Source organism: Quercus lobata, chromosome 6 (genome assembly GCF_001633185.2).
Source record: "Quercus lobata isolate SW786 chromosome 6, ValleyOak3.0 Primary Assembly, whole genome shotgun sequence".
NCBI classification, from domain to species: Eukaryota; Viridiplantae; Streptophyta; class Magnoliopsida; order Fagales; family Fagaceae; genus Quercus; species Quercus lobata.
In genome coordinates this window covers 17,604,865-17,619,585 of record NC_044909.1, presented here as the reverse complement: position 1 = coordinate 17,619,585, position 14,721 = coordinate 17,604,865, and the positions used below count along the sequence as shown (strand labels likewise).

General features: G+C 37.3%; 1 protein-coding gene across 1 annotated transcript; it reads right to left on the bottom strand.

The window, feature by feature from the left end:
* Positions 1-12,346: 12,346 nt before the first annotated feature.
* Positions 12,347-13,918, bottom strand: LOC115949924 (probable inorganic phosphate transporter 1-3). Its single transcript, XM_031067184.1, has one exon. The coding sequence runs from the start codon at positions 13,916-13,918 to the stop codon at positions 12,347-12,349; it is 1,572 nt and encodes a 523-aa protein (XP_030923044.1).
* Positions 13,919-14,721: the final 803 nt, after the last annotated feature.

Sequence of the window (14,721 nt, the reverse complement as noted above, 5' to 3'; positions counted from 1 at the left end):
ATTGGAGATTAACTTCGAAACATACTTTGTTTAACTAACGTATGCATCTGCTATTTCACTTTTTTTTTTTGGGTAAATTATATTCAGCACCCTTGAAGTTTGGGATAGAGCCAAACAAGTTTAAAACATTTCAAAATTAACCGATTTGATCCTTGAACTCTATGCTAAATACAACATTTTCATTTCTAAAAGCATATGATTTAAGGACCAAATTGGTTATTTTTGAAATATTTTGGACTTAGTATTAACTTAACCCTTAAGAGGGGTGATTGTAATTTATCTTTTTTTTTTTTTTTTTTTTTTTTTTTGCATTCATTTTTATGTATTAAAATGTAAACATATTTCTTTTATTATCATTTATGGATGTATATGTAAAATATTAAATGTGAAAGAATACTTTTTCATAAGTCATAATAAATGTCTTCACTGTAGGGAATAAATCCGAAATTCCCAACATGTAAGTGTTAAATATTAGCATTGATACACCATGTTGAATATGATAGTATAGATGCAGAAGCGAAAACATAAAGTATAAAACACAATAACATATGAGGGTTATGTGGTTCAGTCCAACGGCCTACGTCCACAGAGGAAACCCTAAATGGCTACATCAATAATATATTATAGTGTAATACAAATTCTGTGTTACAATGAATTATAACATGTGTATATATAGTAGACTAAACCTTAGACTAATAGACTTCTAGTACAAGTAGGAGACTTGGCTTGCACACAAAGTAGAATTAGGCTTGGGCCTATGCTAATGGGCTAATATATCTTTAACACCCCCTCTCAAACTCAAGATGGAAGCTTGATGAAATCTTGAGATTTGATAAGGTTGAGAAGATCCCTTGAATGAAGTTTGGCTCTATGACGGTAGTTTGAGGAAGACAATATTCTTGCAGTGTTGATGTGACTTCTAACAGTGACTTGACTATACCGAAGAGTTTTGACGGCAGTAGTAGGAAGCCAATTAAGATGAACGCAGCGAAGAAAAACACTGAGAAAGACAAAAATTGCTCTTAAATATACCGTAAGGACAAAAAACCATGGCCACAAGAAAGTGGCTCTAATACCATGTTATAAATACTGAATGAATTGTATTGTATTTCTCAAGTAATAAAATATACATGAGTGCCTTTATATAGTAGGCAGAGTGTGCAGTACAAGTAAGTGTGTTATACTAGTAAACAAGATGGGTCTAAAGCCCACATACCCTAATACACATTAACAGCCCCTCTCAAACTCAAGGTGGATGTGAGACCAACTTGAGTTTGTCAACCAAAGTACGAAGACGTCCCTTAGGATGTGACTTGGTGAAGATACCTGCAAGTTGATCTTTAGAGGGGACTGAGATCAGCTTGAGAGCACCATAGACAAAATGATAACGGATAAAATGACAATCGATCTCGATGTGTTTAGTCCATTCATGGAAGACATCATTGTGAGCAATATGAATGGCACTCTGGTTGTCACAATAAAGAGGAGTAGTAGAGGATGTGGACACATCCAAGTCTTTAAGAAGCCATCATAACCAAAGAAGCTCAGATGTGGTATCAACAAGGGCACGATATTCTGCTTCAGTATTGGAGCGGGGCACATGAGTTTGTTTCTTACTTCGCCAAGAAATCAGTGAAGAACCAAGAAGAAAGCAATAACCAGTGGTGGACCTACGATCAGTGGGATCTCTTGCCCAATCAGCATTAGAAAATGCACAGAGAACAAGAGGAAACTGAGCAGAGTAGAAAAGACCATGGAAGAGAGTGCCCTTCAGGTATTGAAGAATGCGCAGAACAGCAGCATAGTGAGTCGATCATGGAGCAGACAGATACTGGCTCACCTGGTGAACAGCATAGGAAATGTCTAGACGAGTGACAGTGAGATAAACTAGGCTGCCAACCAAGCGTCTGTAAAGAGAGGGATTAGACAATGGTTTCCTCCCTGAGAGAGTCAAATGTGCATTAAGCTCAACTGGAGTGTCAACAGTCTTGCTATCAGTGAGTCCAACTCGAGATAAGAGTTCAGAGGCATACTTGGCTTGTGTAATATAAAATCCATCTGTAGAATAAGTGACTTCAAGACCCAAGAAGTAGCTGAGATGTCCAAGATCTTTCATCTCAAACTGCTGACTGAGAAAATCCTTGAGTTCTTGAATGCTACTGAGGTCATCACCAGTTATGATCATATCATCCACATACAGGAGAAGTAAAATAGTGCCTTTGTCAGTGCGACAAAGAAATAAGGCAGAATCATATTGACTGGCCATGTAACCCAAGCGAGAGATGGTAGAACTGAATTTGGCAAACCAAGCTCGTGGAGCTTGTTTAAGGCCATAAAGTGCACATTGAAGATGACAAACCTTGTTCGATTCAACAGAGAGACTAGGAGGAGGTTGCATATAAATTTCTTCACTTAAATCCCCATTAAGGAATGCTTTTTGACATCCATCTGAAAAAGGTTCCATTTACTGGCAGCAGCAGCAGCAACAGCTAAGAGAGCACAAACAGATGAGATACGAGCAACCGGAGCAAAGGTCTCTTCATAATCAATCACATACTCCTGTGTAAAACCTTTTGCAACAAGACGAGTTTTGTAGCGCTCAATGGACCCATCAGAGCGAGTTTTAATCTTGTAGATCCACTTACAACCAACCACAGATTTCCTAGGGGGGAGAGTCACCAAATCCCAAGTATGGTTTTTAGATAATGCATCAAGTTCCTCTTTCATTGCAATCTACCATAAAGGGTCAGTGGAAGCCTCACGATAGGTGTGAGGTTTGTGCAGTGTAGCAAGGACAGTGTAACAATGTTAGTCAAGTAAATATGTAGGAATGGATTTTACCCGAGTTGAGTGATGAGGTGGAATGTCTTGTGCAAGATCTTCAGGCGAAGCAGGAGCAGGGGACCTAAGCTTAGGGTTGGGTAGCTCGTCTTCAACCTGTTCATCTTCCACCTGTTCATTAAAGGGTGAACTAGGAAAGGGGTCAAGGATATCTGGTGGTTGGACAGAGAAGTCTACAGGAGAATCAGGAGCAACTACAGGAGGATCAGAAGCAGTTACAGAAGGAATATGTGCCTCCTCTGGTAAAAGATCTAAGACAGAGGAAGAAGATAGGGAGGCACAGAAGTGAGAAAGCTCGACAAAATAGCAATGTTCCCAAAAGACAACATTGCGGGAGACACGAAGACGATGAGAGACGGGATCATAACACCGATACCCCTTTTGAGTTTCCCTATAGCCAAGAAAACAACAAAGCCTTGACCGAGGCTCAAGTTTGTTATGCTCATGTGGCTGAAGAAGAACGAAACAAGTAGAACCGAAAGAGCAAAAGTGGTGATAGTCTGGAGGTGACCCGAAAAGGCACTCATATGGAGTTTGATTTTGGATAACAGGACTTGGAATGCAATTAATAGCATGAACAGTATGAAGAGAAACTTCGCCCCAAAAAAGAGTAGGAACTTTGGCAGAGAGAAGGGGAGCACGAATAGTGTCAAGAATATGACGAAATTTTCGTTCGGCTCTACCATTTTGTTAAGAGGTACCTGGACAAGTTAGTTGATGAACAGTGCCATAAGAATGCAAGACAGCTTGGAAAGCATATTGAGTGTATTCAAGAGTATTATCAGACAGAAAAATTTTGATGCGTTTGGAAAACTAAGTTTCAACCATTTTTGCAAAATTAGAATATACTTGCAATAATTCAGAACGATATTTCATATTAAAAATCCAGCTATAGCGAGAGTAATCATCAGCAAAGACAACAAAATATTAAGACCCACCAATACTAGAGATAGAGGAAGGCCCCCAAACATTAGAATGAGTAAGGTCAAAAATATCAGTGGATATTGATTCACTAGTATTGAAAGGCAAAGCTGGTTGTTTTCCTAACTGACATAAGACACAATCAAAATTTTCTATAAACACTGAACCTAACAAACCTCTAGAAGCCAATTGTTGTACCCGAGAGGAAGATGCATGACCAAGACGAATATGCCAAAGAGTAAGGGAAGGAACAGAAGAAATTGCAGCAGCTCCAGCAATAGAAACAGGAGCAACAAGTGGAAGACGAAGGTTGTCCACGGGAAACATACGCCCAACTCTGGGACCGGTCCCAAGCTCTTGTCCCGTCCTTGGATCTTGTGCAATACACCTAGAATAATCAAAGATAATATGATAACCCAACTCAGCTAATTGTCCCACAGAGAATAAATTATAAGAAAGGTCAGGAACATTAAAGACCCCAGGAACCGAGAGGTTGGAGGTCGAAATGAAACCTATATTATGACCAGACATTGTGGAACCATTTGCTGTGCGAATATTAAGAGGGTTTGGTGTAGGTTTAAGTTCAGAAAATAAGGGCGAGTGAGGTGTCATGTGATTGCAACAAGCAGAATACATAAGCCAAGAGGTAGGAGACATACCAGATAAAGCTGAGAGAGAAGAGGAATAAGATGCATTACCAACCATACGAATGACATTAGCGATGATGTTTATAAGGTCATCTTTGGAAATGGTGAAAGTGGATCCAGAAGACTGAGATTGTGCAGAGACAGGAGCCATTTGTTGGCCACTCTTAGTGTTAGTAACAGTAGTAGCAGAAATTGAAACAACTAATTTGTTGCAAAGATAGCAAGTCTCAAAACTATGGCCAAACTGTTTGCAAAAATTGCAAAAACGTTTGTTGGATTGTCTGCAACGATTATTGCAACAAGAAGAAGACCTATCCTTATTCTTCATTTAGAAGCAAAATATGCAAAAATGGACTGCAAAAATGAAATCTACGCGAAAAACTGGGTAAGGGGCACCAGGACTGCAAAAAGTCAACTCTGACTCAAAGTCAACGGTCAAATCCTGGTCAGGTCAATGGTCAACGGTCAACAGAGGCTGACGTAAGCGCTGACTGGGTCTCACTAGATGATGACGTCAGCAGATGATGTCAGCAAGATAGCAACTAGGGCTGACGTGGTAGTTGACGTCAGCAAGTGACGTCAGTGGGCAGCAGGCGGCGCGTAGCTGATGTTGCAGTGACTTTCAGGCGACGCGTGAGGGTGAGTGGTAATTCCGATGAGGCCCATTCTTTTCCAGCTATGTAGATCGGAGAAAGACGATTCTGACAGAGGCGGCGGCGATAGGATCGGAACAATATTGATGGCGTGTGAGGCACGTGGATGATTTTGCAGAAACTTTGACCGGCGCGTGGCAGCGCATGGATGGTTAGATGAGGATGTTTCCGGTAGCTTTGTGTAGAGGGATTAAAAAGCTACACAATGATATGTCTTATGTCCTAATCGGAGGTCAGAAGTGATAGATTTGATGATGGCAGTGGTTTTGGCGACAGAGGAGGAGCTTCTGGCGGCGAAATTCAACCCTGAAAGGGTTTACTGACCACAGAAGTTGAGGCAGCAGAAAATACCGACAAAACAAGACTGCAAGACACAAGAAAATTAGAGCAGTGGCTCTGATACCATGTTATAAATACTGAATGAATTGTATTGTATTTCTCAAGTAATAGAATATACATGAGTACCTTTATATAGTAGGCAGAGTGTGCAGTACAAGTGTGCTATACAAGTAAACAAGGTGGGCCTAAAACCCACATACCCTAATACACATTAACAATGAGAAACAAAATAAAATAGAGAAAACACGCGCTAAAGAAAACAATCACAGTATTACACACACAAGATAATATTTTTACGTGGTTCGGTAATTTGCCTACGTCCACAGAGTTGCAGGGATTTCACTATTCAGGTCGGGTTGGGTTGTCAAACGGATCAAACACAACTAAGTTCCACAAAGCCCAACACTTACAACTTAGCTTATGTCCATAATCCCTATACATATAGGGACGGACCCAGGTACAAGGCTAAGGGGGCCCGGGCCCCCCTCTGGGCCCAAAAAAAAATTTTTTAGCAAGTAAAATTTTTCCAAAAAAAAAAAAGGGGCTTGGGCCCCCCTGAAATTTTTGCTCCAACCCCTCTTCCCCTAGCCTATCATCCGGCATGAACCCCCCTTCCCCTAGCCCATCATCCGACTAGCTCAGAGTAGAGCCCATAACCCATGTCAATCCACAAAAAAAAAAAAAAAAAATCTCAGCCCTCAGCAGTCCAAAACCAAACGGAGAAAGCAAAAACCAAAGGAAAAAAAAGAAAAAAAAAAAAAGAAGAAAGGAAAGTGAGAGATCGAGAGGCGAGAGTTACGAGCGAGATGGAGAGAGACAGAAAGGTAGCGGTGTCGCCGTGACGCCGTGACGGAGAGAGACAGAGAGCGAGACGAGAGCGAGAGAGTGCGAAGTGCGAACCCAGCTTCGAACGAGACCCACGCCGCCACGCGAGACGAGATCCACTTGCCGCCGGTTGCCGTTTCCCGATTTGCCCAGACCAGCTTCGAGCCTTCACAGAATCACAGGTATTTACTTTTTAACTCTTATCTTTTCCTTCAAATTTCAAAACCTTGTGAATCTGTATTTTGAGAATCAAAGAAACTGTGCTTGTGGTGTTTGAGTGTTTCTTGTTTGTGTTTTTACTGATGAACTGAAGTTACTGAACTGATTTGGTGATTTGGTGCTTGTGCTGCGGCTGAACTGAACTGAACTGTTTGTGTGTTTTTTTTGTTTTGGGTTTTTGGATTTGTGACTCTGTGTTTGTGGCTCAAGGTATAGATAAAAGAGATAGATAGAGAGAGTAGAGATTGTAGTGACAGTCAGATGGTTTTTTCTTTGTTGACCGGTAGTTGGACATTAGTTGGACATAATAATAGGGAATAGGGAAAAGTGGAGTTGCTGTTGGGCAAAGACAAGTGACAGGGGAGAAAAAAAAAAAAAAACAAAAAAAAGGTAAAGTTAAGAAAAGTTTTTGTTAGTAGTGCTTGACTGTCTGTAGTGGGATTCATTGGATATTTGGGTTAGTGGGTTAGAATTAGGAAGATGAAGATAAGAGACAACACAAAGATACAAAAAACATAAAAGATATAAATAAAAGAAGAGACAACACAGAGACATAAATAAAGGTAGTTTAAACACAAAGACATTAAAGGCATACCAAAGACAAAAAGAAAAAAAAAATCATATAATATAAGAAATTATCACACAAATTTAAAAAAATAACGGTAATTCTTATATAATTTTTATTTTATTTGTAGATCATGAAAAAATCAACTACAATGCTTGATTTTTTCAAAAGAAAAGGTTCAACTTCAAATTCTTCTGAAGTCAACGTGGAATTGCCAACAACTAATGTTGCTATTCCAATTCCGGAAAATGCGGATGTTCCAATCTCTCAAACACAATTTCAAAGAATTGACCTTGATTCTTTGGATTATGATCCCGGAACACGCAAACAAATATGGGAATATCATGTTAATCAACGTGATGAAATTCGACGGGCTTACATTAAAAAAGGTCTGCAACAACCTCCTCTAGAGACATTCAAAAAAAGTGGAAAGCACAATCGTAGCTTTCAAGCTTCTTGGTATAGAAATAATTCAAAATGGCTTGAATATTCTCCTACAACAGATGCAGCTTATTGTCTACCCTGCTTTGTCTTTCATAATCCAAATGTGGTTGTGGGACAAAATACATTTATTGTTGGTGGATTTAAAAATTGGAAAAAAGTTGGGGGCAAAGATTGTTCTTTTCAAGTTTATATAGGAAAAGATCCTAACTCAGCTCATAGAGTTGCTGAGCAAATGTGTAAGGATTTGATGAACCAATCGCAGCATTTGCAAAGGGTAGTTGATCATTTCACTACTGAACAAATTGCAAATAATCGGTTGCAATTGAAGGCCACAATTTTTATTGTGCGATATCTTGCCTTTCAAGCTATAGCTTTTAGAGGTCGAGATGAAAGTTTTAGTTCATTAAATCGTGAGAACTTTCATGAATCATTCGGTATTGTGACTTTTTGGAATGAGAAGGTTGCTGAAATAATAGAAAAAGCTCCAAAAAATGCAACCTACACATCACCTAGGATTCAAAAGGAAATTCTACATGTTTTCTCAGCCAAAGTGAAGAAGGCCATTCGGGAAGAAATTGGTGATGCAAAGTTTTGCATAATGGTTGATGAAGCTCGTGATGAGTCCATGAAAGAGCAAATGGCTATGGTGTTTAGATATGTTGATGCAGAAGGCTTTGTGAAAGAACGCTTTTTTGGGCTTATTCATGTTGTTGACACTGCAGCTTTGACTCTAAAGAAGGGGATATATTCTTTGTTATCTCAATATTGCTTAGATATACAAAATATTCGAGGGCAAGGATATGATGGAGCAAGCAACATGCGAGATATGTGGAATGGATTACAAGTTTTGATTTTGAATGATTGCCCATATGCTTACTATATCCATTGTTTTGCACATCACTTACAATTGGCATTAGTAAAAGCATCAAAACAAGTTGTTCTCATTAGTCATTTTTTTCTTACATTGCTTTTTCTGATCAAAATTGTTAGTGCTTCATGCAAGCGCAATGAGCAATTGAAAGTTGTCAATGCTAATGAAATAGCACGTTTGATTGATCTTGAAGAGCTTGAGACTGGAAGTAGACTTAATCAAATTGGCACTTTACAACGACCTGGAGAAACACGTTGGAGTTCACATTTTAGATCAGTTTCTAGCTTATTAAGGATGTTTAGTTCAACTGTTGAAGTTCTACAAAATATAATTGATGGTGCAATTGATGGAGAAAATCGGGCAGAAGGAGAGTCAGCTTATGAAGGTTTAACTTCATTTGAATTTGTTTTCATCTTGCATCTTGAGAAGGAAACTATGGAGATCACTAATAAACTTTGTCAAGCTTTGCAAAGCCAATCTCAAGACATTTTAAATGCCATGCATTTAGTTTCATCTACTAAAGCACTTATCCAAAAATTTAGAGATGATGGATGGGATGGCTTACTCACCACTGTGATATCATTTTGTGAGAAGCATCGCATTGATGTCCTGGATATGAATGCTCGTTATGTTGTGAGGCGAGGTCGAGCTCGTAATCAACTAGATAACGTTACAAATGAGCATCATTATCGAGTAAATATTTTTTTATGCTACAATAGATTTTCAACTACAGGAACTAAATTATCGGTTTAATGAAGATGCAATGGAGTTGTTTAGGCTTAGCTCAGCTTTAGAACCTCGAGAGGCATTAAAATCTTTCAGAATTAGTGATCTTTGTTTGTTGGTAAAGAATTTCTATCCACAAGATTTCACAGATTATGACAAACAAGTGTTGGAGAAGGAGCTTTATCATTTTGAGCATAATGTAGTCCAAGATCTAGAGTTCGAAAAATTGAAAAGTTTATCTGAGTTGTCTCAATGGTTAGTGAGAATTGGAAATTCAGTACACTACAAACTTGTTTATAGAATGGTGATACTTGTGCTTACTCTTTCAGTTTCTACTGCTACTATAAAGCGAGCATTTTCAGCTATGAAACTTGTCAAAACTGAACTTCGAAACAAAATGGAAGATGACTTTTTGAATGACTCTTTGATGTTATACATTGAAAAGGATATAGCTTCGACATTTAGTTTGGATTCAATAGTAGATGATTTTGAAGATTTGAAAAAGCGTCGAGTTCCCTTTTCATAGATGATTGTATAAAGAAACAATAGTGTTTCGCATCTTTTGTTTTTGTTAGTAGATTGTATCTCAATATATTAAGAAACAATGATTTTTGGGTATTTGTCTTGGTTGATAGTTTATTAATACTATATGGATGCGTATTTGAAAAAAAAAAAATTTGCTTATCTCTGGCCCCCCGGCTTAAAATCCTGCATTCGTCCCTGTATACATACAATGAAATCTCGAAGTTTATATACGCAGTACCGTGTAACTTGTTTCTATGTTATTATCTGCGTATCCGCGTAACTTGTTTCTATATTATTATCCTAAAAATTTCAGCATCACTGAGATTAAGTAGCACAAGTTAACCATTACCCTAAACAATTTCCATGAAGTTACCTGGAAAATGACTCAGAAAAAATGACAAGGAGATGGTGCTCTCTATGAGTATGAGAAAAAGAACTTGCGCAGAGACTGTCCAATGGGTGATGACAAAACTAAGCCAATAAGGTTTGCACCGCAGCGACAACAAGTGAACAATGGGCCGGGCACGTTAGGTCGAGTCTCCAAGTCAATTCAACGTCGACCTATAGTGCTAGCCCCTCAGTCTTTAGTCATTACGCGGGTAAAGATGGTCAGTGAAAACGATGGCGTGACTCGACTTTTGCACTTTCCTTTACATGCTATTAAAATTGAAAAAAACTTAAAGAGTATTATATTTTTGGATTCCCTTGAATGTTTTTCAATTCCTTTTTTTTTTTTTTTTTGCATTCACATAGTATAATTCAAAAATAGTTTCCTTTTATTGTCAAAATTCGAATTACAACACTTAAGTTTGGATATATTATCGATCATTTCCTTTCAGAGATTTAAATTTTTGTTATTTTTAACTTTAACATTTATGTTATATATATAACAACCAGGAAGCAAATATGAGGATTCCGGACCAACTGCCGATTGACAACTGATCCAAATCTACCTCAGATCTCTTTCTTTTCAATTTGATTCTCTCTGATTCCTTTTAATATTCTGATTTCCTCAAAAATTTTAACCATTTTTTAGACTTTCTTGAACCTCAAGCTAGGGGTGTCAATGTTTAACCCAACCCGCGAATACAACACGAACCCGACACGGGTTTTTCTGGATTAGGGTTGGACCTTAATGGGTTTGGGTCATAAATGAATCGACTCGAAAGCGACATGATAAAAAATGTGTCATAAGCAGGTCAATCTGCGTAACTCACAATAGACACGTTTGACACACTAATTTATTTGTGTTAACCCGAAATGACCCACTTAACACAATTCGTTTAACTCGTATAAGAAATAAATATTTATTGTATTTTGGATTTGTCAAATACCTTTTATATCCAACATATATTTTAAATTTAAAAAGAAAAGTGAGTAATTACAAAAACTTACAAGGGATATAATTGGAAATTGAAACTTTACAAACCCTAGATCTCTAAACCCTATAAACCCTAAATTATTTCTAGGTGGATATTATATTTAATATTATGTAAGTTGAAATGGGTTGTGCTACATTTATATCAACTCAACATAACTCGTTTATTATGCGTGTCAAATGGGTTGGATCAGGTCAACCTGCCTTATTAACAGGTCGGGTTAGGGTTGAAGGATCATGACACGATTATTAAATTGGTCAGGTTAGGGTTGAGCTATTTAGTCGAATACCCCTAGCTCGACACAACACGAACCCAACACGCTAACCCGAATTGACACCCCTACCTCAAGCTTAGCAAATTAATTTAAGATTTATTTAATTAATCAATTTTGTCAGGTAATTAATACTATGTCTCCCAAGTCCCAAATTTAATCAGGTGCATGCAACTACATAGTATTTTTTTTTTTTTTTTTTTTTTTTGAGAATGACACAAAAAATTAATTAAAGGAAAAAATTTAGTAAAAAAATAATTGATTATAGTCTAAAATTACAACCAGACCCAATAATATATACACTACCATATATTTTAAAAATCTAACCATTGAATTGCATTTTCTTTATATTCTTAATACACATGTCAAATTTTGTGTTAATCGGATATTATTTACTATATGATCTATAAGCTTATATTTTACGCATAATTTTAAATTACAAAAATTTACAATTTAAACAATTTATTGATGAAATAGTTATTGATCTTTAATTTTCTAGAAATTTTGCAAATATAGAGGATATAAGAAGATGTAAATAAAAAAAAAATATATATATATATATATTTATATATTGAATAAGGTTGTAGCTTAAAATTACAACTAATTTTGTAGCTAAACTTTATCTTTAATTTAATATACAACCAATAGTGTTATGATACATTATTAATTTAAATTAAAACAAAAAATCAATTAATTATAATTAAGAATCCATAATCACATGTAGTCGAAACTTAATTCATCGTACATTAACCGTTAAAAATATTTTCATGGTGTCTTTCAGTCCAATGGACGGATAAGAGCTTATGAACTGTCTTTTGATCGTTGTGACTTCAAGATCAATTTCATGCAACATAATTGGAAATTAAACTATAAAAGTTATAGTTTTACCCCTATGATGTAATATGATGATGATAATACAATGAGGTTAATGAAAGTTGCAAAAATATTGTACACTTTCTCTCACATTGATAATAAATATCACCATAGATAGAATTAGTGAAATTCACTATTATTTGAATGTTGGGAGTACAAGCATTCAAAAAAAAAAAAAAAAAAAGTTGGGGAGTACAACCTTATTATACTGACGGCATAATTTGTATTTAAGTCTTTATTATTAGTACTACGCAGTAATGGTCTCTCCCATTTCTTCTTCGTTCTCCCCTGTTAACTCCTCAAGTGATTTCCCTTTGGATTCAGGCACCAATAAGGTAAACAATACCCCCGCTAAATTGACCCCTGCGAGGATAAGAAGTGTCTTTCTAATTCCAATACCGCGTGGGTATCCTTTATCATCCTTTGTGGAATTTCGGTCTTCAGAAGCATATGAGAACCCCAATGAACCAGCAATTGCTCCAATCTTCCCAGTTGCAGCTGATATTCCATGACAAGTAGACCTTAGCCTTGCAGGGAAGATTTCTGCTGGCACAATAAATGTTGTGGTATTTGGTCCAAAGTTGGCAAAGAAAAAGGTGAATGCATATAGCACCACGAACCCTATACGATTTTTTGACAATGTCCAGTGTTTATAAGGAATAGCAATTCCAAACATGAAGACAGACATGAAGAAGAAACCCATTAACTGGATTGCAAACCGTCCTATATGATCAATGAAGGCCACCGTAAACCAATACCCCGGCACAGTACCGCACATTGCTATTAGTGTTTGTGCCCTTGCAATCTTGTAAACCTCTTCAATAGCGCTCATTTCTTTTGCTTCAGGAAGCCAATGAACTGCCGAGAAGATATTCTTCTGGAAAAGGTTCTGACTATAGTAACCGACGTCCACCAAGAACCAACAAACAGCTGTTCCAAGCAAGTGAAACCCATGGCGTTTTGCAAATTCCATTGAGAATAAGCCATAGGAATCCTGAGTTGTCCGTACCTCCATTTCGGGTTGGACCTCTACATGTAATACCATAGACATGTCTGCCGCGGCTTGTTTTGCATTCCTGGCAACCAAGGCAGTATAACGAGCTGTCTCGGGCATTTTCATACGCCAGTAGTATGTAAGAGCGGCCGGAATGGCTCCAACCATCAAAATTATGCGCCAAACATAATCAGCTTGGGGTGGCAGAGATTTTATTGGATTTGTACTGAACTTTACAGTTTTGTATTTGTCATTGAAGGCACCTGCGACAGTTAATCCAACAATCCCACCAAATAAAATTCCAATGCCTTGCATGGCAAAAACTGCAGCGATAAATCCCCCACGAGTCCTTTTGTTAGCATATTCAGACATAATTGTAGCCGAAAGAGGATAGTCTCCACCAATGCCAAAGCCAAGCCAGAACCTAAAGAAACAGAGTGTGATAATGACACCAGCTGGTTCTTTTCCAAATGAGAGTCCCGATGCAATGGAGCAAAATACCATGAGCATGAGTGTCACACCGTAAACTCTTTTGCGTCCCAATTTGTCACCAAGCCAACCGAAGAAGAGTTGGCCAGCAAAAGTACCACAAAGTGTAGCTGCAGTAACAGCGGAATTCACACTGGGAGGCAATGTGCCTGGCGCACTGTGATTCGCCGGTGTGTAATATATACGGCCAAGTAACTTTGTAACAATGGAAATGCAAAAGATATCATATGCATCTGTGAAGAATCCCATTCCAGTTATTACAATTGCTGTGAAATGATACAATTGGACTTTTGCAGAATCGAGTGCTGTAAGCACTCCTATCTTCTCTGTAGCCATGGCTGGATCTTACAACTTCAAGTATCTTTCCACCTACAGTTGCAGAAAATTTTCAGACAAAAAATAAAAATAAAAATAAGTTTCTCAAAATATAACCCTGAAAGTAATAAGGAAAAAAGTTCATTAATGAAGTCCTTACAATATTTTATACAGAAAAGATAAATCTATAGAAACAAAAGTTTTCACAATTTTTTGTGATGATCATTCTATTGTAATTGGTGAATTATAAAAATGAAGTTAATAGCAGAATTATATGAAAGTAATGTTACTTCAATTATAACTTTATCATCTAAATAAATTGTGAAAATGTTTATGTTTATATTATTATATATTATACTTAAAATGAGTTTTTGAGTAATTAATTGTTTCACTTTATGTATAGAAAAAATAAATTGTTATTAAGTTTGTGTATATCATATTGTAAGGACACAATTTGTAACGACCCATAATAATGTTGGGTTCGCATGTAAAAAGGCCTAAACAATATCATTTATAGAGCGTGGGTTTGAAAGGCTAGGCCTTGGTCACCAGACAGTGGTTTTTCGTGGTGTTTATACATAATTAAATCGTGCTCACTCTAGGAGTTTTTCTCTTGGAGGGGGGCTGGGAGGCTCTAGTTTTTGGCCTTTTTTCCCAGCCTCTGTTCTAGATTGCTTACCTTTCCTTTTATACTAGCCTGTATCCCTTATCCAGTGTCCACGTGTAGGTTCGACTTTCCAGGACTGATATTTGTCCCATCAACCCATACCCAAAGTGGTTAGGGGTGGTTATAAAAGCTGAAGAGTATGGTTCTGTCAGGTACA